The 26122-nt window shown below is 36.9% G+C and overlaps 1 protein-coding gene across 2 annotated transcripts in view; it reads left to right on the top strand.

The window, feature by feature from the left end:
• Nucleotides 1-1387: 1387 nt before the first annotated feature.
• The window catches only part of GALC (galactosylceramidase), a 40472-nt gene continuing 15737 nt past the window's right edge, over nt 1388-26122 (top strand). The window contains exons 1-8 of one of the 2 annotated variants that reach the window (XM_027458470.3): nt 1388-1670; nt 2096-2164; nt 4561-4624; nt 5627-5740; nt 8701-8840; nt 11276-11314; nt 16541-16668; nt 25778-25933. In XM_027458470.3, coding sequence (XP_027314271.3) covers nt 1422-1670; nt 2096-2164; nt 4561-4624; nt 5627-5740; nt 8701-8840; nt 11276-11314; nt 16541-16668; nt 25778-25933 — 959 coding nt within the window. In that variant the 5' untranslated portion in view covers nt 1388-1421. Of the gene's footprint in view, nt 1671-2095; nt 2165-4560; nt 4625-5626; nt 5741-8700; nt 8841-11275; nt 11315-16540; nt 16669-21780; nt 21912-25777; nt 25934-26122 lie in introns of both variants that reach the window. The other variant, XM_027458469.3, reaches the window with a different exon arrangement.

Consider the following 26122-nt stretch of genomic DNA (forward strand, 5'->3'; position numbering starts at 1 on the left):
AGCCTTGAGGAAGTCACTCTGTCCTTCTGCACGTAATAATGACATTGTATAGCTCATTTGGGTGTGAGCAGGTTCATTAGTTAATGCTTGATACTGCTGTAAAGTGCAAAATGTTATGTGAGTGTTTGGTATTGTTATTAAAAAAAGAAATAAACAGGAAACATTAGTCAGGTAATGTCATCACTGAGACATTAGATTCCTCAATGACACGGACAATAGTGGCAGTGGCTCAATTAACAGCATTCTTTGTGGACAGAACCATGAAAAACCTGGGATTTCCCACAGCTCTAACACACTGTGTGCATGATGTCAGCCACTGCATCTCCCAGTGCTTCATTCCTCCTGAAACACACAGAACATCTGCCCTGCAAAGCACCAAGGTCAATGGTCAGAAAGCTCTACTTTCATTTTTATATAATAATCAAACAGATCTCCAGTCTCTTGACTACTTTCCGTCTGAGTAGAATGCTTTTTTGATCTGGATTCCGATTGAAAACCCTGGCTTATCCTCATGGAAACTTTTGACGTATGTTATGTCACAATTTCAACTCTTTGCCTGTCAGCATCTGCCACAAATGCTGTAAAACAGAAAGGGGTGCTCAGCCCTGCTCCTAGGAGTCAAAATGCAGTTTCAGTAGAGCCCCTCAGGGGTCCTGCTGTGGATCTAACTAGGGCCAACTAGGATTCCCAGGGAAAACCCCAGGGTTGCCAGCACCCCTCCTCAGGGCATGACCTCTCCCTTCGTGCTCTGCACCCCGGAGCCACTCCCAGCCATGCCACTTGTTCTCATACGAAAGACCAAAGGTCCTTCTTGTGCGTTGCTGGAATTTTCTCTTGTAAAGTGCTTATGTTGCCTATGGTATGAGGGATGTGGTGGCAGCCTGAAGATGGGCTGAGGGCTGCACAAAGGCAGTCACAGCTACTGGTGGCCAGAAGCTGGTGATGGCCTGGCAGTGAGAGATGTACAGAGATGTACTGGAGAAAGGATCCACTTGGTAGTAGATGAGGGGCACTCTGGCATACATCTTGCGACTGGGCTGCACAAAGTGCAATTTCACTGTGTTTTCCCAGGAAGACCCCCCAATCCTGTTATCACAATGCATCCTGAAGTCCCCTTGTCCATTCCCACACCCAAAATGGCTCCTCAACGGCTTCACTCATACTCAGCGCCCACACCCAGCATGGCAGCCCGCCATCACACCGCGTGGGACCCTCCGTGCCCTCTTCCAAAATGGCAGCCACCAACTTCAACCAGTACGGGCTGGAAGCCCTTCCCCCTCCCTTTCCCTTTAGCAAAATGGCGGCGAAGCGCGCTCACGCCCCGCCCTCCGCAGGTGATTGCCAGGTTGCGCGGTCACGCGGTGGGCGGGGGCGAGTCGCCGGGGGGCCGGGGCGGGGCGGGCCGGGGCGGGGAGACCGGGATGGGGACGGAAGGGATGGGGCGAAACGGGCTGGGACCGGCCGGGATGGGAGCAGCCGGGATGGGAGCAGCCGCGCTTCCCCCTCGCCCTGCGGCTCTGCTTTGCGTTTGGCTTCTGCTCGGCTCCAGCTGGGGCCCGGGTCCCCCTGGGGTCGGTGCCGTTCCGCGTCCAACGGCCACCTACGTGCTGGACGCCGGCAGCGGGCTGGGCAGGCAGTTCGACGGCATCGGCGCGGTCAGCGGCGGAGGGGTGAGTGCTGCCCCGGGACCTTGGCGGGGGGGGACGGGGGAGACCGGAGGGAGGCTGCGGAGCCGGGAGTGGGGGGTCCGAGGTGCTCCCGGTGCCTTTGGTACGGGTTGAGGCGAGGCGGGGGGCTCGGGGAGAGCAGGAGCGATGGCGCTGAGGGGCTGCGCTTTGCTTGTGATAAAGCTGCGTCCCTGTTCTCTAAACTTTCTTCTTTGAAGTGTATCAGAGTAGCAGGCGCTTAAAGTCTGCAGAAATATACAAGTGAAGGGTTAGAAAAACCTTGTTGTTTGTGCTTAGCAGAGCTCCTGATACTACGTTTACTTTGGTAGTTTTATTAACTACATGAAAGTGCCCAGGCTGAAAAATTGGGATATACTTCTGTATTTGAAAGCTAAGATGTTCATATTTTCACCTTCTTTCTGTTTTAGGCCACATCTAGACTCCTCGTGAACTACGAAGAACCTTATCGCTCGCAGATTTTAGATTATCTGTTCAAGGTAAAGCCTGTTTCACTGCTATTCTGCATGAAATTTGGCATTATTATTTCTTATTGTTGAATGTTGGGACTCTATAGAGTAGTCAGTATTACTTAGGATTAGACAAACTCCTTATAAATCATTCACTTCAAAGTTGATTTTTTGACTTAACACCTGAACATTGTAGTAGGATAGAAAGAGTAATAGGTTGTGTTAGTAACTGCAAGTTGTAGATGGCTGTGTAGCTAAAAGTGGAATGGTCTGTCTCAGAGAGAGATTAGATCTGTTAGTGCTAGGTTGTATGCTAATTCACGTGTAGGGAAACATTCAGCTTTCTTTTTTGAAAAGGTCACTTAACTGTTTTCAAGATTAGCAATTATGAATGCAATGTTTACATATGTTAAATATTTTTTTCAGTCTTTCTGACTTTATTTTTATTATGGTTTAACTCTGCATGTATTGTTGTGGGATAAATAAATAAATAAATAAATAAATATTGTTCTCTCATAAAGAATGAGCTTCCTAGTGCTTCACAAGAGTTTTGATTCTGCTATGAAGAGCTAGAAGGCTCATTCTTCTGGGACAAGAATAGAACCAGTAAGAGTAGTTGGTAGTCTAGTGTGTGAGTTCTGAAACCAAAGGAACAAGTTGCCTTCCTTCAGAATATGACATCTGCCAATATTACATATCTGATAGGTGCTAACTGTACAAAAGTTATTTTTATCAGAATCTTAAATTTTAGTTGTTGTCCTTGACAGTCAGCATGTTGTTCAGGAGCTTATTTCTTCAAATTATTTAAATTACTCTTTTGTTCCTGTTCTCAACATATTTTTATCATTCCTTTGTGACTAAATGAGGGCTAAATAATTTTGTGGCTAAAATAAATGGCTTAGCTGTTTGTTATCATTGTAGGAAGTGAGTCGGACAGGTTTGATTTACGTACGGATAGATTCACAAAATGTGAAAACTTACGCGTGGACTGCATCATTTCAATAGACTGTTCCAAACTAGTGTACTTCCAGTACAAGTGCAGTTACTGTAGAAGGAGTACAAATGTTACTGGTTTGTAAGCTGCTTTAGTTAGCAAGTGTAACCTGTGGAGTTACTCAACTTAATATATGGTAAGATTATTGCCCTGAACAGTAATAACTTGTTTTGCTTTTGGCACTGTAAATTACTCTGCTGAAAGAGGATGTCATGTCACTTTCAAGTAGTGTAATCCAGATGGCTGGAGGGGAATAGTTTACTGTGTAGTTTAAAATTGGTTACAAAGGGCATAATGTCTGACTGGAGTTTGGAGACCAAAATTGGTCTCCAACACACATTATGAGTTTTCTGAAGGAACCAAAAAGATTGTGATAAAAGAAAATCTAGCTGAGAGGTTGTGATTTTCAAATTATTTTTGGTGTGTTCTTTCACCAAAACTTCTGAAACTGTCAGATAAGTGGGAAACAACTTTGCCTCATTCTCATTATCTTTTAATGCCTGACTTACACAGTAGAGATGAAAAAGGGTATGTATTAGAAGTTTAAAATAACATATGGAGGACTCATGGTAAACTGGGAAACATTTGTTTCTTATTTAAAAAACAAAACAACAACAAAAAACTGTATGCCAAGCAAACTATTGTCTGTGTACCTTTTTTCTTTTATAGAAGTGCATTCTTACGTCTTGAATTTTTTTTTAGATGCCAAAATTATACTTCGGTAATTCCATGGAGGGAGGCCAGCTCCATTAGTGCTTATTAATATAATGATTAGTTAGAGTTGCTCAAGCCAGAGCTTACAAAACCACCAATGGCTGAATGAACATACTAGGAATAGGATGACTTACATGTGCTTAAATTTTGTATTCTGTCTACTAGTCAGAGGCAAGGGAAACAGGATAGTGGACCAAGCGGCCACTTGTTTTCCAGTATGGCAACTTTTACTTTTCTCATGCTTTCTGTCTGTAGGTTATTTCTGACTCCTTCACATAAGGGGTGTAATCCTTTAAACCAATGAACACATTAATTACAAGGATAACAGATCTGATTGTTTGATTATTTTTTTAAAGGAAATAATAAGCTTGACTTCTAATAACATTAAAAATACTGTTGTGTTCCTCATGTAGCTCATTCTGCATTGAGAACTCTTCAATAATTTCTTTAACGTAATCAATTTTAAAATCTACAGAGTGGGGGGAAGTGTCATTAACTGTGCAAGAGTCGGTGAAACTGGCTAAAGATAAATTTTTATTTATCTTTACCAGTTTTCTTTGGAAGCAGAATTTCTTGTAATCTCACATTGCACCTGATACGGCTGTTTAAAAATAATAAAAAAAAAGTATTGAATTTCCAGCATCCTCAAAACTGTGCACTTATTTGTTTCACAGTTCTTTTCAATAGTCTGACTTCTGTTTCTTTCTCTTTTTCCTAGCCAAATTTTGGTGCTTCTTTGCATATCCTCAAAGTAGAGATTGGAGGCGATGGCCAGTCAACAGGTACAGATTTTACAGGGTTTAACTTTTCATTGCAATATGCTGTTAGTGATATGTCCTGCATGCTGCACTTGAGTTGAAAAATGCAGGTATGTTGTGTAGTTCTACTGAAGTTGCACAAATATAATATAATATAATGGTTAATAGGTTGTGTTCTAGACTAAGTAAGTTCTTTTTCCTTCCAAGATTGGGGAAGAGCATTTCTCAAACACTAGTTTAGCAATATGAATACTGTAAAACTTTATTAGGGCTAGGTAGTATATGTCTTAAAACCATGAAAATGCACAGACAGCTGATCAGAAGCAGTTAATGTTTCTTTAGTTTCATGGCTGCAAGGTTTCACTGGGGTGTCCTTGTCTGACTGACAGTATACACTCTTTTTTTGCCTGGCCACAATTGCAGGTGAAAAAGTCTTGGTGCAGTTTGCCTAGTTTATTAACTTTACTTGTAAATGGGGTGATACATGTCTATTAACTGTTTGTTATTGAAAATTAAGAGTAACTAAATTACAGTTTATAATGTTTTTTCTTCTTTGCCCCTCCCTCCTATATGTCAGCATTTAGACATAACCTGCTGATTATACTTTCTACCATGCTTTTTTCGTTCTAACCTGTAACATTCACAGTAGTTGTTAAGACCAAGATGATAATGCTAAATCTGTATTTAGGATTATACCTGTGAATATAAAATGCTCGATAGTTAACCAGATTCTGATGCAAAAAAAAGAGGGCATAATCATTTTAAAAAAACAAACAAACAAAAAAACCCCACAAACAAACAAATGGAAATTTATGCTAAGTTAATATGCTAAGAATGAAGGGTGGCAAGTCTTGCATGTTCCCTTCCACTACTCATTTTGCTTTGAAGCAAAACAAAGAATGTGTGAACCGTATTGGAGTTGTGTGCCTGCATACTGTGGCAGTGAGCAATACAGAGAACTTTATAATGTGTAACAGCTTATGACACAGAAGATAATTGTGAACTACCTGTCTCTTTCCTTCCTAGATGGTACTGAGCCCTCCCATATGCACTATGAAAATGATGAGAACTACTTCCGGGGCTACGAATGGTGGCTGATGAAAGAAGCTAAAAAGAGGAACCCCCAAATTAAACTGATTGGTAAATTGTTGCATGCTTTAGGATTTATGTGCTTTTTTTCTAACTAACATATCTGGTCCGTAATTAACATAGTTATATTAATAGACAAATGTTTTTATGTTGCAGTAGGCAAGGTAGAGAATCTCTAGTGTTTGGTAATCTTGCATTGATATTTCCTTTAAACATACTATTTTTGCTTTGCTATAGTAGAATAACACTCTGAACAGTGAATCTCTAATAATTTGCTTGCATGAAGTGACATTAATGTTTAGATGCTATCACAGTGATGAATATAAATGATTTATTCTGAGGGGTGAATTTCTGAATAAGAGTAAAAAAAAAAAAAAGGGAAGAATAAAGTAAACTTACAGGAAGTATGGATCTGTAAATCTTCCATGCACCAAGTTATGTCCTTATATGTCCTTATTACAAACCTGCCACCTTCCTTCCCCATCACAGTGCTTTCTGTCTTTTGCTTTGTTTGATACATACATAGTTAAGCTATAAGAAGACTTAGCTGTTTCTCTGTTTTGATCATGGGTTGTGTATGTGCTGTGACAGTATGAATGTGTAACCATAGATTTTACATGAAACACTTCATAGAATGTATTTCACATGAAAGAAGGAAAGTTTTTTTTATTCTGCAAAAACAGTTTCAAAAACAAACCTTGATATAAATAATTTGATCCTGTAGTGAGGTGCTAGATGGTATGTGTGTACTTCCTGAAACTGGAAGCAATCTTTCTTACTAATCATGATAGATCTTGATTCCGAACCAGAAAAGTCAGCACATATTTGCTCAAAACAGCACTGGGAGATATTTTTGTCTTTGTGAAACTATTAACACTGAACTAGTTAAAAACTAAATGCTGGGCTCTTCCATGTGTGAAGGCCACCAATATTCCCTGATGAATTCTACAATTATCTGATGGACTTGGCATTTCAAGATATTGCATTTCTTTTAGCTTTTTGAAACAGTGAAATTGACCTTGATATCGAATACAAGTGCCTTTTGCTATTGATAATGCCTTAATATAGTATATTGCTTCCATTTTGTTTGTGGTTGCAGAATGTATTATTATAATTCTTACCTTTGTAAGAGCAAGCCAGAAATCAGCAGTCTCTGCAGGGCAGAGAAACCTCATAATTCAAACAAAATACACTGCATCATTTGTTTGTATACTTCTATCTCAATCAATCCATCTTTGTTTTAGTCTGAATAATTATTAATGTGCAGCATAGCAACCAGACATGGAAATAAATGTGGCTTGTGACTTGTTTCTGGTTTTTCATATAGTTTACTCGATTGTGTTGTACTTGATTTCATATAGTTTACTTGATTGTGTCATATAGTTTACTTGATTGTGTTGTACTCTTATAACAAAGTGACAATATGAATGATAATTTGTAAAGTCTTTTATGACAAAGTCATGCAAGAGACAAGTTCCCTCCAAAGTAAGTTATAACAAACGTGCACATCTGTAAGTAGTAAAAATATTTTTAAAGTAACCTTTAAAGTATTTCAAGGGCTTTATTTCCAGGAACTTGAAAGGTTGTCAGTGATGTTTGTGTTCTTTCCCTGTGATAATTCTGGTCATATAATCTATCAATATATGTAAACTTCCTGCTTTTAGAGTATCTTCCTCTCTGTATCACCAGACAGATACCCTTTCTCAGTAGTCTAATATGTTATTCCAGTTTCAACAACAGGGTTATTCAGTTATGATGCTTCTTTTTATTTGATATTGCTTCAAATTTCAGTCAGCAAAATTTAAAAGGTATTTTCAGATAAGAAAGTTGTATTTTGTCCTACAGAAAGAAGTGGAACCAAAACATAAAGATTACTTTAAGTGCCTGCAAGCCTCCAAAAATATGACAGTTTTGCTGGCACCAGCTGTTGTATGCTACCAGTTTGTGTCTAGTTACCCCTCATTCAGGCATCAAATTTTGCCCCAAGGTATGACTTGGTACAGGATTTGCCAATCAGGTTCTCTTAGATAAGCACTGTGATAAACAGTAAGCTTACAGTCTATGACTGATTATTAATAACTTACCTTTTTCCTCAAATCAAGTGCTCAATAATGAGAAGAGGATATGCCTTTGAATTTACCTGTGATGTCTTATACAGAGTCAGCTGAAAATGTAGGAGGATCTGCTGAGGTTAATTTGTTATTCTTACTTCCCACAAGATCTAGAAGGCTGCTGACACTTGAAAATGCTTTTTCATGATCCTATTCTTTTGTCCTCTATTATGATCAGATCATCACTTGTTCTGGAATTCATACTCAAGAGATTAACAAATTTGTGTTTAGTATTGATCCTTTGTCTATAACTTTATGAACTGTTGTCCCAAAGTGTTTAGAATGTTAAGCCTGTTAGAACTAATGCTGCACATATACAGAAATATTGCATGTAGTCAGTTGCTCTCTAGTAATCATAGGATAGTTTGGGTTGAAAGGAACCTTAAATGACATCAAATTACACCCCCCCTGCTGTGGGCAGGGGCACCTCCCACTAGATCAGGCTCCCCCCTAAGGCCCCATCCAACCTGTCCTTGAATACTTCCAGGCATGGGGCATCCACAGCTTCTCTGGACAACCTGTTCCAGTGCCTCACCACCCTCTGAGTAAAAAATTTCTTTAATCTAAATCTGCCCTCTTTTAGTTTAAAGTCATTCCCCTGCACTCCTTGATAAAGAGTCATTCCTGATCTTTCCTGTAGGCTTCTTTACAGTACTGGAAGGGATGGGTTCCTAGCTTTTTTTTTTTTTTTTTAATGTTTTGATCTTAACTTTACAACAGAATATGCTGTAATATAAATGAGTAATGTTTTATTGTCTTCATTGAAACTATGTGAATCTGAAGGACATACCTGCTTCTATGATTTTTGTAGTACTAATTACAGCTTGCTCTTGAATCTTACTTAAGTGGGCAGTCTACTTCACTCAGTATTTTATTCTTCTGTTTTTATTCTCTCTTCAGGACTACCCTGGACGTTTCCAGCATGGATAGGGAAAGGTGAAAACTGGCCCTATGACTATCCACATGTCACTGCTTACTATATTATTTCTTGGATATTAGGAGCTAAACAGTATCATGATCTGGACATTGACTATATTGGGGTCAGTAAAGCACAATTTCCAGTATATGCTGTCTGTCTTAATTCCTAAGATTTTTGTTATTTTCTCTTTGTTGATTACTGGGTAAAAGAGGGATGAGAAATAGTAATTGCAGTTTTGGCTTTTTCTGTTGCAGTGAGAAAGGAAGAAGTTATGCTAGTTTACAGTCTTTTTGTAATACTGGCCAATAATGCTGAAACAGTATAAAATGGCTAGATTCCTGCCTTCCCAATTCTAGAATGAAATTACCGGATAATTTGAGGATTTTGAAACCTGTTTGAAACTTGGTCTTGTAATTTCCTGCCTTGCTTGCTCTGCCTGGGTTTCAGAAGTAACTGCCTAACAAAAAAACATTATGTTAAGACTTGGAGTTTGAGAGTCATATAACACAGCTTCTTGACATACAATATGGTTACTATTTTGCTGAAGGGCAACCCTCTACAACTTTTTCCATTTTTGCTTCCATTATTTAATGAGTAGGTTAAGGTGCACATGTTACAGTATAGTATAACTGCTCTGTTTTGTTACAGAGCAATAGATGGAAGTAGTAAGTGAATATCTGAGAAAAATGTAATTTGGAGGTGAGAGGGAGAGCCCACAATCTGGAAAAAAACACTTCATTATTTGACAGAGATCTAATGCTTTCTTTTTTTTTTTTTCTTCTGCTTAAGAAAATGTCTGGATGGGATTCCTTTGAAAGCACTGTACTTATTCTGGGCTTCTGAGTGTTTTGATATGAGAGTTGTTTAACTGCAGAAAAGCTGAAAATCAACAGTCCAGAGGGAGGCTCTTAAAGTTATAGTTTCCATCCCTCTAGAAAAGCCTGAGCTTTCTACTGTAATGTGGGAAGGTGCATATATATGATATGTCTCTCTTCTGGAATATGTCCCCTTTGTTCTGGCTGACTTCATCTGTGTCAGTCTTGCACACTGGGTAACACAGCGATACTTCAGAAATTGAATTTGGGGGGGGTGAGGGTTGAACACACCTTCTGCTCTAAAAGCACAGCAAGGTGAAAACTTAAAACCAGGTAAGTTCTGCAGATTAAATAATTGAAGAATGTCTGGCTGCTGTACTGTTACTTGACATTGCAATTGGCCTTTTGGGTTCTGTACCTCTAAGGAAGAGGAAGTTGTGATTCTACAAGCAGCGTGCTGACAGTTCATGTTGTCTGTTTTCTTGGTGAGTATTATACATGTATGAAACACAGGAAAGGAGTTAGGTCTGTGAAGGCTCAGAACCTGACAAAACAATTTTAATGCTGCTCTGATTCTACATTGTTTTCCTTCTGTTCTGGTTTGCAGCATGTGCTATATAATATACATAATTAGTTGTTTTATGGTGAGCCGCACAGTAAGTAAGTTTTTTTTTGTAATTCAGAAATCAACTGATCATATTAGCACTTGTGGAAAGATCTAGAAATATCCTTTTGGCGTTTTTGTCCTATAAAGAAACAAGCCTGCAAGTCTTCCTGAATTCTTCTCATTTATACAGAGTTTTCACTAGACAGAAGATACACGTTGTGAGGACTTGCCTAGAACCAGCCAACAAGAAACACTGAGCTCTTGGCACATTTGAGTGGCAGGCTACTCAAAATCAAACAGACATCTTCCAGTTGGATGAAACTGTCAGTTTGTACATAGCTGGGTGACCTTCACCTACAAGGGCGCACATAAGACCTTTACTGGTGAACATGAGTCATAGTGCTCATGTTGCAGGTCAGGAAAAGTAAGAAGGTTTTTGACTTGGCATTTTGTTGTCCCTGATACTTGGTAGAAAGGAATGCCTCCGTTCCTGTTCTTGAATTTTGGGCTGTGTTTAGCTTAAACACCCTTTCCATAAAACAGGGCAACCCAGAGCAATCTAAATCATATTATTTTATGTGTCTTTACTTAAACTATACTGTGGTTCTCTTGTATTCAGCTATGGATGTAGTCCTGTGTAAATTATAAAGAATTCAAAGTTTCATGGAATTATGTCCTGAAACTGTAGGCAATCATTCAATGAAGCAGTCATTTTATCTCTCCATATCAGGGTATGGCAACAAAGGCCCATTCTGTATGACCATGCCTTGAAGCCACAATGTTTTTTTTCAAGAGGAATTCTAACAAACTGTAGGCCCATAATGCTAATAATGTGTAATGTGGCAAACCATTGTAGAGCTCCCACAGCATTAAAGCAAGAATACAGGCAGTAGGTCCAAAAGTTAAATAAAACAAGCAGCTGTTTGGAACTTTCGTATCAGCTCTCCAGCGGAGAATTCTATAACAAAACCAACCAGAACAATTTCTTCTAGGAAACTAAAATGGTGGAGTTCGTTAACGATTGTGTAATCTTGTGTGTGTGTATATATATATATATATATATATATATATATATAAAATCTTTTGTTATCTGTCCTGACTTCTCTAAATGGCTTTTTACTTTTTGCTTTATAGATATGGAATGAAAGGGCGTTTAATAGCAAATATATCAAGGTATGTATTTTTTTTTTCCCTTCTCTAAAGTGAAATGTGCTTCTGAAGTTTGTCTTTATCCTATGTCAATGATTAGCTTTGCTGACTTTTCCTAGAAAAGAGACCTTAATCCTGCAACTGCTTCACTTACTAAACCCTTTCATGTAGTGGTAGCAGACATAGAATGCTAATGGAGTCAGTTCTTTAGATTTTTTTTTTCTTCTGAAACTTATTTTGAACTTTGTGTGTCGGTGTATGGTAAATATGTGGAACACTTTAATGGAGGCTCCAGTTGAATCATCCAAATTTGTTTTTTTACTGTCTTAGAGTTAACTATAAAATAAGTCGCAGATCTGCAATTGCTTAAAAATTCTCTAGTGAAGTTCAAGTGGATATCATATCCTTAGATTATTGTTATAAAACTGCAAGTTCTTATATTTTCTGCTGTATTTCTCTGTTTTCTAATCTATTTTTATCATAATGTAAAGTTCCTTTATTTTAACTATGCAAAAGTCAATGCATCATGTTTGAAATGAATTGGAGAGAGACAGTATTTCACATAACTGACACTGAGGTATCACTAAGCTATCACTGCTCCCCTTGCCACATACCCTTCTCTGGAAGCTTGCTTCTATTTATGTTGAAGTAGAAACTTAAGTTTAAGCTTCTGCTATATTCACTTCCTTGTTGCTGCTTCAAGGCTAAAAAGCAATTGCATTACTGCTTTTTAAAAGCAAATAAAAGTTGAACTGAGTGTGTAGAAAATTATCAAATTTCCTTACTGAGCACAGCAGAGGTTGGATCCCATCTGCCTAATTATTCAGTTAGTGGCTATTAGAAAAGTTACAGTTCTTACAGTTTGTGTACGCTGGGTAAGGTTAGTCATGTCGTTTGACCTTGGAACTTCTGTCATTATTTTATTCATTGATTAATTTCAATAGAATAGTACAGTAGAATGGTGTACAACAGTCAAACATGATATTAAGGGTGGAGGGGGGGAAGCACACCCTTCTATAAGGCTGGGATATAAAATTCTGCCTGTTCCTTAAAACTGGGTGTTCTCCTATAAAACCTTTTTTCCTTCCTATTGTATAAGTAGATGAGTAGCTTTAGATATATTTCCTATGATTTGTAAGCTGCTTTGAGCGAGGGAGGTCAGGAAGCACTGGCAGAAAACTGTGCTGCCATTATACCTGGTACAGACAAAGAGAAACACCTTATCTGTTTTTATGAGTTTCTTGTTAACAGATATGTTAATCAACTATGTATCATAAACTGATTTATCTGGTTCACTGCCAGCACAGCAACTTAGTTTCTAAGACTGTAGTGGGTTTATGGTCATAACTTAGACCAACTTCTGCTAGTTATGCTTTGTTTCATTACTAATTGTATTAAAGTGATTTTGTAGCAGCCTGTGAAAGTTACTCTAGACCATTGGTTCCTTTTGGACGCAGAGGTTTGGCAGTAGTTTTATTGACATACAAAATCCATGCCAGAGAAAATGCAAAAGCACTAAAGTGTGACATAAAACATCTTGGTAACTATGCCAAGTTGTCATGTTTCTTCATGCATGTCTAGTAGCAAAACTCTTGTGGATTTTGTTAGTGAAGCTGCTTAAATCCCTGTCCAAACTTGTTCAGTGGGTATGTTTAGAATCCTTTTAAAATATGTCATCCTGATGTGTGTTCAGTACAATACATAGGCTTTTTTTCTAATGTAGGAAAAGCATTTGTAGGGCTGCCTCTATAACAAAACAAACAAACCAAAACAACAACAGAATGCAGAAACTAGACGTTTTCTGCCTTATTTAGTGCCAAGAAATTTAGGTGCTGGGATTTTCTTTCTTTGAAAGAGAAGTTATCCACTGATCAGGTATAGGCTAAAGGAAAAATCTGAGGATACTAATAGTCTCCTAAAGGATAATTACAATCATAAGTAATTTTTGCTGGTAGGAAGTAGAGGGAAATGCTCGTGCCTGGGCTGTTTACATAGAAATCCGACGTTGCTCAGTACCTATGTTATAAAAGCAAAACCAAACAGCACTGAAAACACTTGCTTACAGTTTGGAATAAGGCAATGCAAGTAGGATAGAAGATAGAGTAATGTGCTTTTTGAGCTGCAAGTTTTATTTGTTCACTACCTAGGTGATATGTTGCTAGGAAAGTCGATGAAACAAGCTTTTGTAAAAAATAAGTATTGGAGAGAAGGCAGATCTTATTATAAATAAAATACTCATTTTATTTCATTATATCACTGATTGAAACAGGTTCTTTTTTGCTCAGTCCTCTGCAGCGTCACCTGGATGTTTTCCTAATCTGTTTGCCTTGGCTTCCAGATATGAGGAGAATGTGGAGAACAACTCTAGAGCAGATGCATTCTACATGTTAGCTTTTTTAGCACAATTGAATTGGGACAACTTTTGGCTTCTAGAGCTATATTTTTAAAGTTTTACCCTAAAATCACCAAAACATTAATTGAAAAGTATCAATCTTCACCCGATTAATTGATATAATGTTTTATTTAACACTTGTTTTATCATACGTTCTCTTACTCTGTGCTGCCATGTGGCACATCTATTCTACAATCAATGATTCTGTTTGCAGTCAGCCATTTGAAAAAGACTTACTAAAATGTTCAGCAAACATATTCTATAATGACAAATATATGACAGATCAGTTTAAATTCTTCGTTATTTTGCTAAATTTTTACTTATATGAAATTATTTTAGTTGCTTCATCCACTAAGGCTCCAGTTGTGTTTCTTATAAAGTAGAAGAAACAGAACAGGGAAGCAATGATTCTGTGGCTTGTCAATTCTTCCAACTATACTTTTAAATACTGTCATATTAAATTGACCCTAAAATTTAATGAGTATCTTCATACACATGCCTGTACTGGGGTTTGGGGTGGCTGGAATGACATCGTTCTGCATATGTTACTGTGGAGTAGATTGTGTGTCTACAATTCTGTGTCCTTGGTACTTACTTTCTTACATGGATGTTCTGCAACATTTCTAGTTATTTTGTTCTACTGAGCTATCTTCATGATTAGGCAGTTTTTCTGAATGTCTGACCTACTAAATCTTGCTGTATGTCCATTGGGTGTTATCTTTTGTCTTAATTCTATCTGCTCCAGAGGGCTGCTAATGTTCTTCCTCTTTCAAAGATCACTTAAGTCTTTGAATATGGTCATGTCTTCCCTCAGTTTATTTTCTAGGTTAAACAGCACTGGTCATGACAATCTTCTTTGTAGGTCATACTTTATTAAGTCTTATCTGTCATCTCTGCTGTGGAATAGGTAGAAAGAATCCAAATCTAGAAATGCACAGTTCAGAAACAAGTACAACTTTCCTTTTCCCTTGCAATACGCTGGCACTATTTCTCCTTTGGTGAACCACCATCATCCTCAGAACCATTTCATCAGACTTTCTGTTTACTTTGTGGTATACACCAGTTATTGGTGCAGCTTGTTGTACTAAAAGTCATTTATGAGTGAATAATTTCTGGATTATTCTAATTTGTCAATTTCCTCCTTGCTTTGGATCCTGCACAAATTTAAGGGATGTACTTTGTCCATGAAGTATTTTAATAAAAATAATTATATCTATGGAAGTTCTTTCTACATCCCAATTCAGAAGTCTTTGCAGGCTCATCCTGATCTGGTCCTTACTGCAAGTGGATAGATCGCTGTTACGTTTATTTTCTAGTAGTTTTCCTACTTGTAGTATGTTTTAATTCTAGACATCAGTTAGGAAAGTATTGTGGGAAACATCTTCAAATGCCTCAGTTTCTTAAGATTTTTTGTTAGTTAACTAGTCTCTAAAAATATTTTCTTTTCAGGAGTGTCATTTTTGTCTACCTGTGTATCTTTTCCAATTTCTTTACTCCAATTGAGTCAAACATGTTTATAGACTTTGAAAGTGCTGTTATCATTGAACTGGCAATATCTTCTCTTCCAGTCAGGTGCTTAGTATTGTACAATACTTGGGGCTAGAAATGGAAATTCTGCAGTCACATGTTGAAGAAAGTATCTAACAAATACTGGGGAGTAGACCTTGAGATTTAACGTCTTGCAGTGGTTTAGGTTGGCAAAATGATCTAGGCTCGTCTTCAGTTTTCTGAAATGTTTAGTATGTTTTCCTCTGATCTCTTCTTGATACTGAAGAATTCTGAAAACCATCACACTGATGGCTATCAGGAACAAAATTTAAATAGATAAAACTTCTCTGATGTGTTCACTCTTTAATCTGTGCCACGTTTGTAAGAGGAAGACTGGGTGCAGCCTGATGATTAAGTTGATACAAGGCTGTAGCATCGATCTAGCCTCATTGTGGTTTTGCTTTTATGAAAAAACCTGTACCAAACTAATGCTTATTAAAACCAAAATCATTTGTAGAATTATATTGTTTAAATAGTGGAAAAGCTTTTTTTTTTTTTTTGCAAACAGCTTCTGACAGCATCTGATCTTAATATTGTCAGGGATGCTCAATAAAATGTTTCATGCTATGAGTTTCAAATTACAGTGACTTTAATAATTATACCTTTACAAATTTTTTAGTAAGCTTTATGCTTTGAAGGCTTCAAGAACAGAACTTCACTGCTTGTCTTCTTGCTGAAAGGTTATTAACAAGCTTAGTATCCATTAGATCTAGGCTTGCTTGTCACCAACACTTGAACTTTGTTTTGGGTCCTTCTCTTGACTGCACATCAAGACAGAAATGCTCTCTATTATCCTTCATGTTGGTGGGCATCTATTATAAGAAATTATAGAATCTAAGGATTCATGACTACTGTCAAATACAGTCAAATGACTTGGAAAAAAATCTTCCTTATGTATGCATGCATACAGCACATACTACATAATCTCTGTATATCTAAGATTGAAGAAAGTATTTTAGGCTGTGGACTGATGTCCTTTCCCAGATGCAGTTGCAGGTGGAAACCACTGGAAAAAAATATATATATGTTTTTAAATTGAGCGTTGAGTTTAAAAACATGTTTATAATGCCAGCCTATTTCTGTGTGGCTATCTGACTGTCAGAGATAACCCTTCAGTGTTAAAAGTACTTATCAGTAACTTTACTGTGGTTATTATTGTAGGAGAAGTGAGAACTTGTCTTCAGAGCAAGATCAATAACAGATGCTTCCACTGACTGCTCCTTCAGTTTTTAAATTGTTTACAGTCTTAAGTTTTCGTGTTGCATGTGTGATGAAAGGCTGCACTTTAAGTGGTGTTATCTGTTACTAAGGTACTTCGACAGTCTTTGGACAGACTGGGTCTAAGGAACATTGGCATCATCGCTGCGGATGGAGACTGGAACATTTCAAAGGAGATGGTAGTTGATCCCTATCTTAATGATGCTGTTCAGGTAGTCGGGTAAGTGTGGGAGAAGGGACACATTACTTACCAGTTAATTTCTTTAAAATCTTCACCTCCATTTTGAGAAGTCATTCTGTTTTTCTCCCAGCTTTCAATTTAGTGCATGTCTAAGTTGATCTTGTAATTCTTCCATCATTTGTTTCAAAAATTGAGTTAGGAGCTAGATCTTAGGCTTCTTGCCTTGTCACTAGCAAATGACAGAAGACTGCTAGCTAATCTCCAGGTGCATCTTCAAAGTCAGAAAAAACTTTAAGATAATGAAAAACTCTTGGTCTGGAATCCATTTTAATTTCAGATGAGCTTGAACTTTCGCCATGTTACTTCTTACTGTTGCAGCATTCCCTGCAACACAAAGATTCTTTGCTTATGATTTTTCTGATCACATTGAAAGGGTAGTAGACTACTTATTGGTTTCATCTGATAACATCCAAAGTTGTTTTTTTTTTTTATCTATACCACCTATCCCAATTTCAGCAGGTAGTAGTGCGCACTGTTGCAGTTCTTACAAATGGCAACTTGATTATTTGTTTGCACACCTGCTCCCTGATACGCTTTCTACCTTGCTTTTCTTGCTTGCTCTGATTTTTCAACACTATTAGATTTTTTCAAAGCTATAGCATGTTTACAGTGGTAATCAACTCTTCATGTATAAATTGTTCACTTGTGTTTTGTCTTTCTTACCTCTGTTACTAGCCTTACTGTGGTAAGAATGTGCTTGTGGTCCATAACGTACTGTTTGTCCTCATTTATATGTAAGGATCTGTGATATACTCAAAGTTATTTAAACTGATATATGGTGCAAAGGTTACAGCAAGACAATTAAGCAGGGATTTCATAAAGAAACAGTTTTTGTATGTGCTGAGCTTATAAATGCTGGAAGTAGCTTCCAGAGAAGTAGCAATTATAATGCCAGTGTTGTATAGCTAACTTGACTCAAAAAAAAAGAAAATAAAAATTGTATGTGTTTATTTCTGACTTGCCTAGAATAACCAAGACTTGAACCTCAGCAAGTTCATATTGCTTTAGGAAGTGTTCTAGTTATGATTTCTATGCTAATGAAATACTCTTTAAGATGAGCATTCTTACTTGTTGAGATTTTTCTTGAACATGATACATGTTTTTTCCTCAACTTCCCCACCCCCACTGACCAGAATGAAGAGTTAGAGGAATATTTTCAGTAGTGCTATCTATTATGAAATTCAGCTATATACAGAGGCAACAAAACAAGAACACCATGTTTTTCAGCCAGTACTGACTTTAAAGCACCAACTATCAAGCAGTTCTTGCTGACCTAGAAAAAGATAATAGTAGTTACACATCTGTCCTTTAAGTTCATAAACTTGGTAAAAGTACACTATATCTGTATGTCTTGTAGATATCTGTCTAGTTGCTTGCAAAATCTGCTATTCAATCTGTTTTCCTCAGTAGTATTGCACTCTTTTCTCTGAACTCCTTTCCCTGTATGTTGTTCTGTAATCTCTTTGCAAGTATAACCCTCTCAGTGACTTTGTCTTACGGTTCTATTTTGAAATGGCAATCTGGAATTAAAGTTACATTGTTTATTTAGAAATTATTGGAATGATTGCTTTGGTATCCACCCATAAAAATTATTTGATGTTTACCTTTCTATGTTTTTCCTTTCGTGTTCTTTTCCTTTCTTTTCATCAGGTAGTTTTTAATCTGATAGTTTACAAATGGTATTTTAAGCAGGGAACAGTGCTAAGGTATATTAATGATAGGGTTCTGTGTTTTTTTTCTTTTTTTTTCCCTTTCATATTCAAGCTCTCTGCTGGCTTGGAATCTTGCTGCGTTTAAAAGATAGGGGACTAGGCTACCAAGCTGTTATTGTTCAGTGTGTCTCAATTTCATTGGTGGAGGGAGTAGTCTTAGTGAACATACTGCTTGCCATTATTTCATATAAATGAGGTGCAGCAGCTGCCATTGAAAAATAGGTGTTACTTTAGATGAAGGAAAAAAGCCTTTATCTGTTCCTAAGTCAAACGATGTACTTGGTACTCATAAAGTGCTTGGAAATAGAAGAAAAATGTAATTTAGTTAGCTTAAGTCTTAAATTGTGTTATGCTTCCTTATTTTGTTTGGAATACTGCCTTTGCTACTGTCTTCCTATGTTATTTTGATCATTTCTTTTTCTGTGTGTAGTATATCTTCCTACTACTTTCTCCCAGAATGTATTACTTACAGCTTGGTGCCACCTCTTCTGTGTTAGATATGGATTTGGTTTTCAGAGTTTAACAAAGCCTGGCTTTTTGGCAAGTTCTTTCTGAAAGGCTTGTATGATGGTATGCGATTAGACTTGAATATATTACAAATATTTTTTTCTGATCTTTATTTAGAAGTCAACAAAGTAAAATGTTTCTCTATAATTCTCATTGGTTTTAGTTATCTTTGACTTGTAAGTCATTATTAATGGGCAGCAATTGTTGTGTGTTTTTAAATAAATAATCTCCCTTCAGGTCAATTTGTTTGCTGAGAGAAAAAATATTTTGTGTTGATGTATCATGAGTGTTTTCTAATACAGTGATCAAATAGCATAAACAATGGCTGCCGTTTCAATTTTTTCCTCTCTCCTAGTGGCATTTAAAAAATAAGATTTGCTATGATTATTTAATTACTTAAAAGGAATGAGGAGGGGTGACAGGAGTTACTTTGTAAAGACTATGGCTTTTATGTAAGGGATGATTGTTTTGTTGATTGTTACAGTTAATGTAGTCACAGCTTTAAGGGAATTGTTAATCAAAAAAGCCATCAAGGAAGGCTTTTTCAGTCCATTAAGAAGAACAAGTTCAGTTCACCGTCATTCGCTTTCTCCGAGGTAGAAGACATTTTCTGTAAGAGAGAGAAACTAACTTGTCCAAGAGTATGTGAAGCTGACAGGAGAATAAATATTAATTGTAGAAAATGCTGTCTTTAGGATTTATTTTGTGATTTTTAGACCATAGTGATTTTGCCATCTGTTTTAAATAGGATTTTTGTTTTACATAGTTCAAAGCACAAGCTGGAAACTTTCTTCATTCTGTTTTTATGTAACTGATCCCAAGACATAATTGGGACATAAATTGTCTTGATTTCATACTGTAGATTTTACTTATAAAAGAACCTTTACTTGTAAAAGAATCTTTTTTTTATGTGGTATAACTGGGATGTTATCTGTAATTAGATGGAATGCCTCCCTAGCCTCATAGCGCCGAGGTTTCCTAGTTGAGTTTGAATATCTTCACAACTCGCTTGGGAAGCTTATTCTACGTTTTTGACTGTGCTCCTGTTCTTTTACCTTTTATCTCTTTTCCCCCTTACTTTTAAGTTTTTATACATACTTGAATCTTCCAATCTTCCATTAGTTGACAGCCTGTACTGTTGCAGGGGATTATTCTGTCAAAGGTGCAGGACTTCTTGTTTGCATTTGTTGAGCTTGACAAGGTTCCCATCAGCCTGTTTTGTTGTTTTTTTGTTTTTTTTTTTTCTCCCAGTCTGTTTAGATCCTCATAAATAGCAACCCTTCTTTTCAACATATAGCCTGTGAACTTCCTGATTTTTTTTTGTTGTTATAAAGTTATCAAACAGTACTGGCCCTATATTAGCCTATGGGGACATCATGAGTAATCATTGCCTGGTTGGACTGCCCAGTTTGGTGGAAGGCCTTAAAGACAAGCCGTAATGACATCCACTGATTTTACCTTGGTCACACAAGTAGTCAGTCGTCTTGTCACAGAAAGCGGTCAGGTTTATCAGGTATCATTTGCCCTCGGTAAATCGTGCTGCTGTTCCCAGTCATCTCCTTGTCTTTCATGTGCTTGGAAATGGCTTTCAGGGTGATCCTCTCTAACATTCCTGGTGAGGATAGTTCGATAGGCCAGTAGTTTCTCAGATCCTCCTTCTTGAAGCCAGGATTCCAACTGCCTTTCTTTAGTTATCAGGAACATGCCCTAATTACAAAATGCTTTAGCCTTGATATGTATGTTAAGTCTGCAAACCAAATATTGCCTTACTCTAATACAAGATATAACAGGAAAATACAGTGTAAATAAAACAGTACCATTGAGTTCAGACAGTGTTCTTAAGACCCTTAAGGGGCAGGAAGTCTTAGTATTTCAGACTGCAGGTAAGCTATTTCACTTTCTCATCTATGCGAAGTCGTGCAGCACTGTTTCCTGTAGGTAGAACTAGAAGGTAGAACTGTTAGAGATGCTCCTGTGTATGTTTCTACAATATATACAATATATCAAGTTTGAGAGCCGTCAGGCATTTGAAGTTACTTGAATTGTAAGCACAGCAAATGCTGTTTAGGGGCCTTCTGGATTTCAAGAAACTATGTTGTTATGTTAGCCTTGGCCTTATGTGACATTTTAGATTTTTTTTCGGTAATTTTCAAGGCCTTAAAATGTGTCTTGGGAAGTATACGTTGTTTGCAATTATAAAGCTTGAGAATAAAATGCAGTTGAGTAATAAGGTGTGTTTGTCCGGGGTTTTTCTTGTTACTTCTGCTGGTTGTATTTAGGAAGAGCTGATCTCACTTCTGTGTTGCTTCACCGTTAAACTGAAACAGTGGATTAGAAGGGAGGAAAGGCGGAATCAGCTCTTTTTAATTAAACGTCTGCTTTGCTTTCGCAAACCTTTGACAGTTAACATTCAGATGTCCTTGCCCTGCTGTACGTGGTTCTCATAGCTTAACCCTCCGCATTGTAATGTTGAAGTGGCTGTTCAGCAAGTAGATTATCTTGCATGAAATGTGCTAGGCTTTGTCTGCCTCTAACTTCATCTGCAGTTTTGTGTGTGAGAAAACAAGAACCAAATGTTTTTCACTTTGCCTTTTGTCATGTACTTTGGGGTTTGGCATGGCAGAAGAAGATATGTCCTCCTTTGAAGGCAGTCTGTGCTTGACAATCTGTTTGTTACATTTTGTTTGGTGTAACAGTTTTTGTCCCAGTTGCAACAACAAGAATTGAAACATGATATGGTTTTTCTGAAGTGTGTTCAAACAGTGCTGAAGGAGATGCTGCCTTTCCCAAGATAAACTTCTGACAATTTGAAAAACATTTTTTGTCCCTTCTCTGTTCTTTGCTCTCCTATTTTTTTCTTTTTTTTTCCAAGCTGTTGAGGTACACATTGGATAAACATGGCCTGCAGCAGGTGAGGATCATAGCCAGCGATAGACTGTGGGAGCCCATTTCCTTTGTCTTGCTGCTTGACTCTGAGCTCCACGACGTGGTCGATGTCATTGGGTAGGGGGTTCTCTTTTTTTGTTTCTTGGTGGTTTGTTGAAAGTTTGTCTTATTGCTTCTTTTCGAATGGCATAACCAAAGCTTTACCTCTCTGTACTCTTACCTGTGGTGAAAGGTTTGACACTGTAATCTTTCTTACTAACCCACATCATGTCAGATGAGCTGTTGTCCTGGTCACAGCTTAAACTCTTTAATTGAGTGAGTTAGGAGTCTCCTGTCATGTGCAAGACTCCAGTTGGCTGTGGCTGTGCATTTGATTACTTGAGGGGGTTTTGGAAAACCCTTTTTTTCCTGAGTTGGTTTGGTTCGGTTCCTGTATTTGATGTGCAAAAAGTACTTGAATACTTATAAACAACCTTGTATTACTGACTTGCACCACTCTGTTGTTGAAGAAACTGGAGTGTGTCAGAATTGAATTGGTGCTTTGATTATTTAAAACAAAAAATATATACCTCTCCTCAGTTTTCTGTTTTGTTATGATGGGAGCCTTATTTCGGGAAGTATTAAATCAGCTGACTTGTTTCTCTAGATCTGGGTTTCATCACATGATGGTGGTATTTTATGAAGGCATTACACTAAATTTGAAGCTGATTACTGACTTCTGAATATAAATACATGTAAGATTTGCTCATTAACTTCTTTTTCAGTGGCTCTAAATTTTAATTAGGTTCCATGGACTTGTCTGACCTAGCCACATGCTTCAACTTGTATTTCATTCATAGAATCACAGAATCTTCTAGGTTGGAACACACCTCCAAGATCACCTAGTCCAACCTCTGACCTAACTCTGACAAGTCCTCCACTAAATCATATCACTAAGAAATGTTTAGATATTTTCATTTCTTGGTGTTTTGTTCAAAGTTTGTCTTCATGTTTATATATTTGACCCACAGAGGCAGAGGAATGAAAGCTTTCCTTCTAAACATGGAGAAGTCTGTATTCCAGGAAAAAAAACAACCCCTCCTCTCACTCTGAACAATAAAAAAACATCCTAACAGTTTCTAACAGTTTCTTGCAGGTTGTTTTTTTGGATATGTGTGGGTCAATAAGCAAAAGCAATTATCAACTCACTCTGACCAGATACAAACTCACTGTAGTTACGATGATCGCAACATAGCGTGATTCCTTTCTGCTTTTCTTGGCAGATACAGTATGTACTTAGTGTTAATTCCGGAAGCTCAACTATTTTCTTGCTAGTTCAGTTAACTGTAGTTGTTTAATTCTGTGCAAGAAATATAAATTTTAGAGTCCTTACCCTGATTCAGTCATAACAGGGAGCTGAAATAGACTCCTTTTGTGTGAAGGATAATCAGTTAGCTCCTGGGCATTTAGTGGTGCACATATCAACAAAGGATTTTTCAAAAATATTGTTGGGGTTTTTCTAATTTGAAGCTGCAAAAATATTTCAGTTAGCCAGTATTTGACGTGAATATACAAAAAACAAATTTGGCTTTGTAACCTGACTTGTGATCTCTGAGACTTCCTGTCAGAGAAGCTGGAGGGAAAGTTAGTTAAAGCTACTGCTTTTGTTATTTTGCAATGAGGGAGAGTCCTGAAGAGATACTGTAAAACCCTTAATAATGTTCACCCACAAAGGAATGACCCAGATTACCGAAGCTCTTTATAATGTGATATTTCCAAACAGCTTTTCAGAGCTATTACAGCTGCATTAATTTTACCAGTGAAACGAAATACAATAAATTAAACAAGTATTACTCATACAGATTTAAATTACATAGCAACTCCTGGAAAAAAATGTTTTTCAAAGATGGGCTTGCAAATTCTATACTTATTCATAGTACTTTAGATGTGTTACTTGTTTGTAACACAATGTAAGCTGCTTACATTGTAATTTAAATTTAAACTACATCAAATTTAAATTAAAAATATTAAAATTAAAAATATTTTTTAATCTAAAATTTAATTTTGTGTGTTGTGCTGTTAGAGGCCAAGCTATTCTGACTCACCATGTTGAAAAAAAAAATCCCCCTTTTCATGCTATTAATAGAAAGAAAACAGGAAGATTTTACAGAGTGTCAGTGAGTTCAAGAATAACAGATTTAATTTTTTTTACCTAATATTAATTCAGAATGTCATTAGGTGACAACTGAGTCTTTTTGGTTAGAATAATCAATGTTCTTAACTAGATCTGTTTTAAATAGAAATTTGGGTAAACATAAGTGTCACAGAAAACTAAGCCTTTTAAAGAAGTTGGTCAAAACTAATTATGTACAAATTAACAAGAGTAATGTCACAATGTCTTGTTTTTCCATGATAGAATATATGATGTGTGCGCTAGTACAAATTCAAACTGTCCCCCTGTTGCTTCCAGGCCTACATTCTGACTAAGAAAGAGAAGCAGGAATAACAAGTGATATTAGCTGACAAATTGTATTTTTTTTTCTAGAGATGCTGAGAAATAGATTTTGAGGTTTTTGTAAGTAGTGCTTTTTTGCAAAGCTCTGTTGCAGTGATGGTGTTATGTAGTCTTTTTTTTTCTTTGGTTTAATTTTTACAACCTTGTACAGATATATAAGAAATAAAGTGGGGAAAAAAACTGCTATTTCTAAGTTGACTTTTTTTTTTATTCCCTCCTCTCCTTTGGTATATTGCTATGTGCAGGAAAATTGAGCTCTATAGACTTTGTTCCTGTGTAATTTTATATAAAGCTTTTAACCACCCTTCCCCACCCCCCAAATTTTGGTAAAATAATTTTTTTAACTCTTTATTAAAGAGTTCTTCAGGACATGGAATGTAGGAATACAAATCTTTTCATTTTCTGTCTTATCTTTGCAAGCTACATGTTTTACACCATTAGAAAAAAAAGTTTCTTGGTACTAAGGTAATACTTGTGCTTCCAAGCTAAAGGGAAAACGTTTGCTAATTTGTACAAGGATGTAGTTAAAATCTTTACTGTGTCTTATGTTACCATTAGTGAAGCAAGGTGTGAAAGACTACAACAATGGGAAATGGCCAATTGTCCAATAGGGAGAAAATACTTGAAACCAACAATCAATACAGAAAAAATATTATTGTTCCTGACCCACAAATTGATAAACTTGTCAAGTTTCAGCCTAGTAGTAAAGGACATCTTTATGCTTTCCTTTCCAGTGCTGATAGTTCATTTTAGTATATGCATTTAGTGTGTTCAATGTGTGTCCTAACTGAGGGGAATGATCTTGATTTCTGCAATGTTTTATTTCAGCTAGGCTAATTTGCCATATTGAAATGCTGCAATTGAATGTGATCAGTAGTCTTTATTTGGGAGAAAGTATATGTACTCTAAGAAAGGCTTTGCCAAGAAAACTAGCTTTGATCATGTTTCAGTTATTTTCAGTTTACGCCTCTTTAGCTCTTATAGTCCACACCGCCTGTTTGAAAGCTGAATTTGTTGAAAAGAATGAGCTAAGTTCATGTTCAGGTGCATTAAGACATTAATGCCATTAAGTTTTTAGAATAATGCCTAGTACTGTATCTTGCTGTTGGTTTATAATTAAAGTTTTGTCTAATGTAGTACAAAGCGTGTATTTCTCTTAGCGTAATGCAAGTACTCATACAAGTTATCAAGCTTAATTTCAGGATAAAGCTTTGCTTTAGCTAGCTGCAGACATTACACGATGTATTTTAAGTTAGGCTTACTTATGAAGGTAATGTTTTAAAGGAGTAGTTTTGTACTGATGCAAATATGATAAGATGTATTACAAATCTCTCTTGTTCCAAGTTTTTTATTCCATTAATATTATTCCAAAGAGAGTTTGTTTTTCAATTTAAGTTCGGAAGAGGGGAATTATTGCTGATGTTTGTACTTCCAGGCTTTGATTTTGCTTTTTCTGATAAGTGCTCTTTCTTTTTAAAACACTGTATAGGGCTCACTATCCTGGAACAAAAACAGTGCCAAATGCCTTATTAACGCAGAAAAAACTGTGGTCTTCAGAAGATTATAGTACTTTCAACGATGAAGTAGGTGCAGGCTGTTGGGCTCGGATCCTAAACCAAAACTATGTGAATGGAAACATGACCTCGTAAGTGTTGTACGCTGTTGCTAGCTTTTGGAACTTCATATGTAAGAATTGTCTAAAGTACCATATAACACATCTACCTGCTATGTTAAGGGAGTAGGTAAACTGAAATTTTCTCTTCTGTCAGTCCCAGTTCAAATATACGAAGGTGTGAAGTCTACTGTCTTAACCTCTCTCTGGGTTAGAAGTCCC

The sequence above is a fragment of the Anas platyrhynchos genome, chromosome 5 (genome assembly GCF_047663525.1).
Source record: "Anas platyrhynchos isolate ZD024472 breed Pekin duck chromosome 5, IASCAAS_PekinDuck_T2T, whole genome shotgun sequence".
Taxonomy (NCBI): domain Eukaryota; kingdom Metazoa; phylum Chordata; class Aves; order Anseriformes; family Anatidae; genus Anas; species Anas platyrhynchos.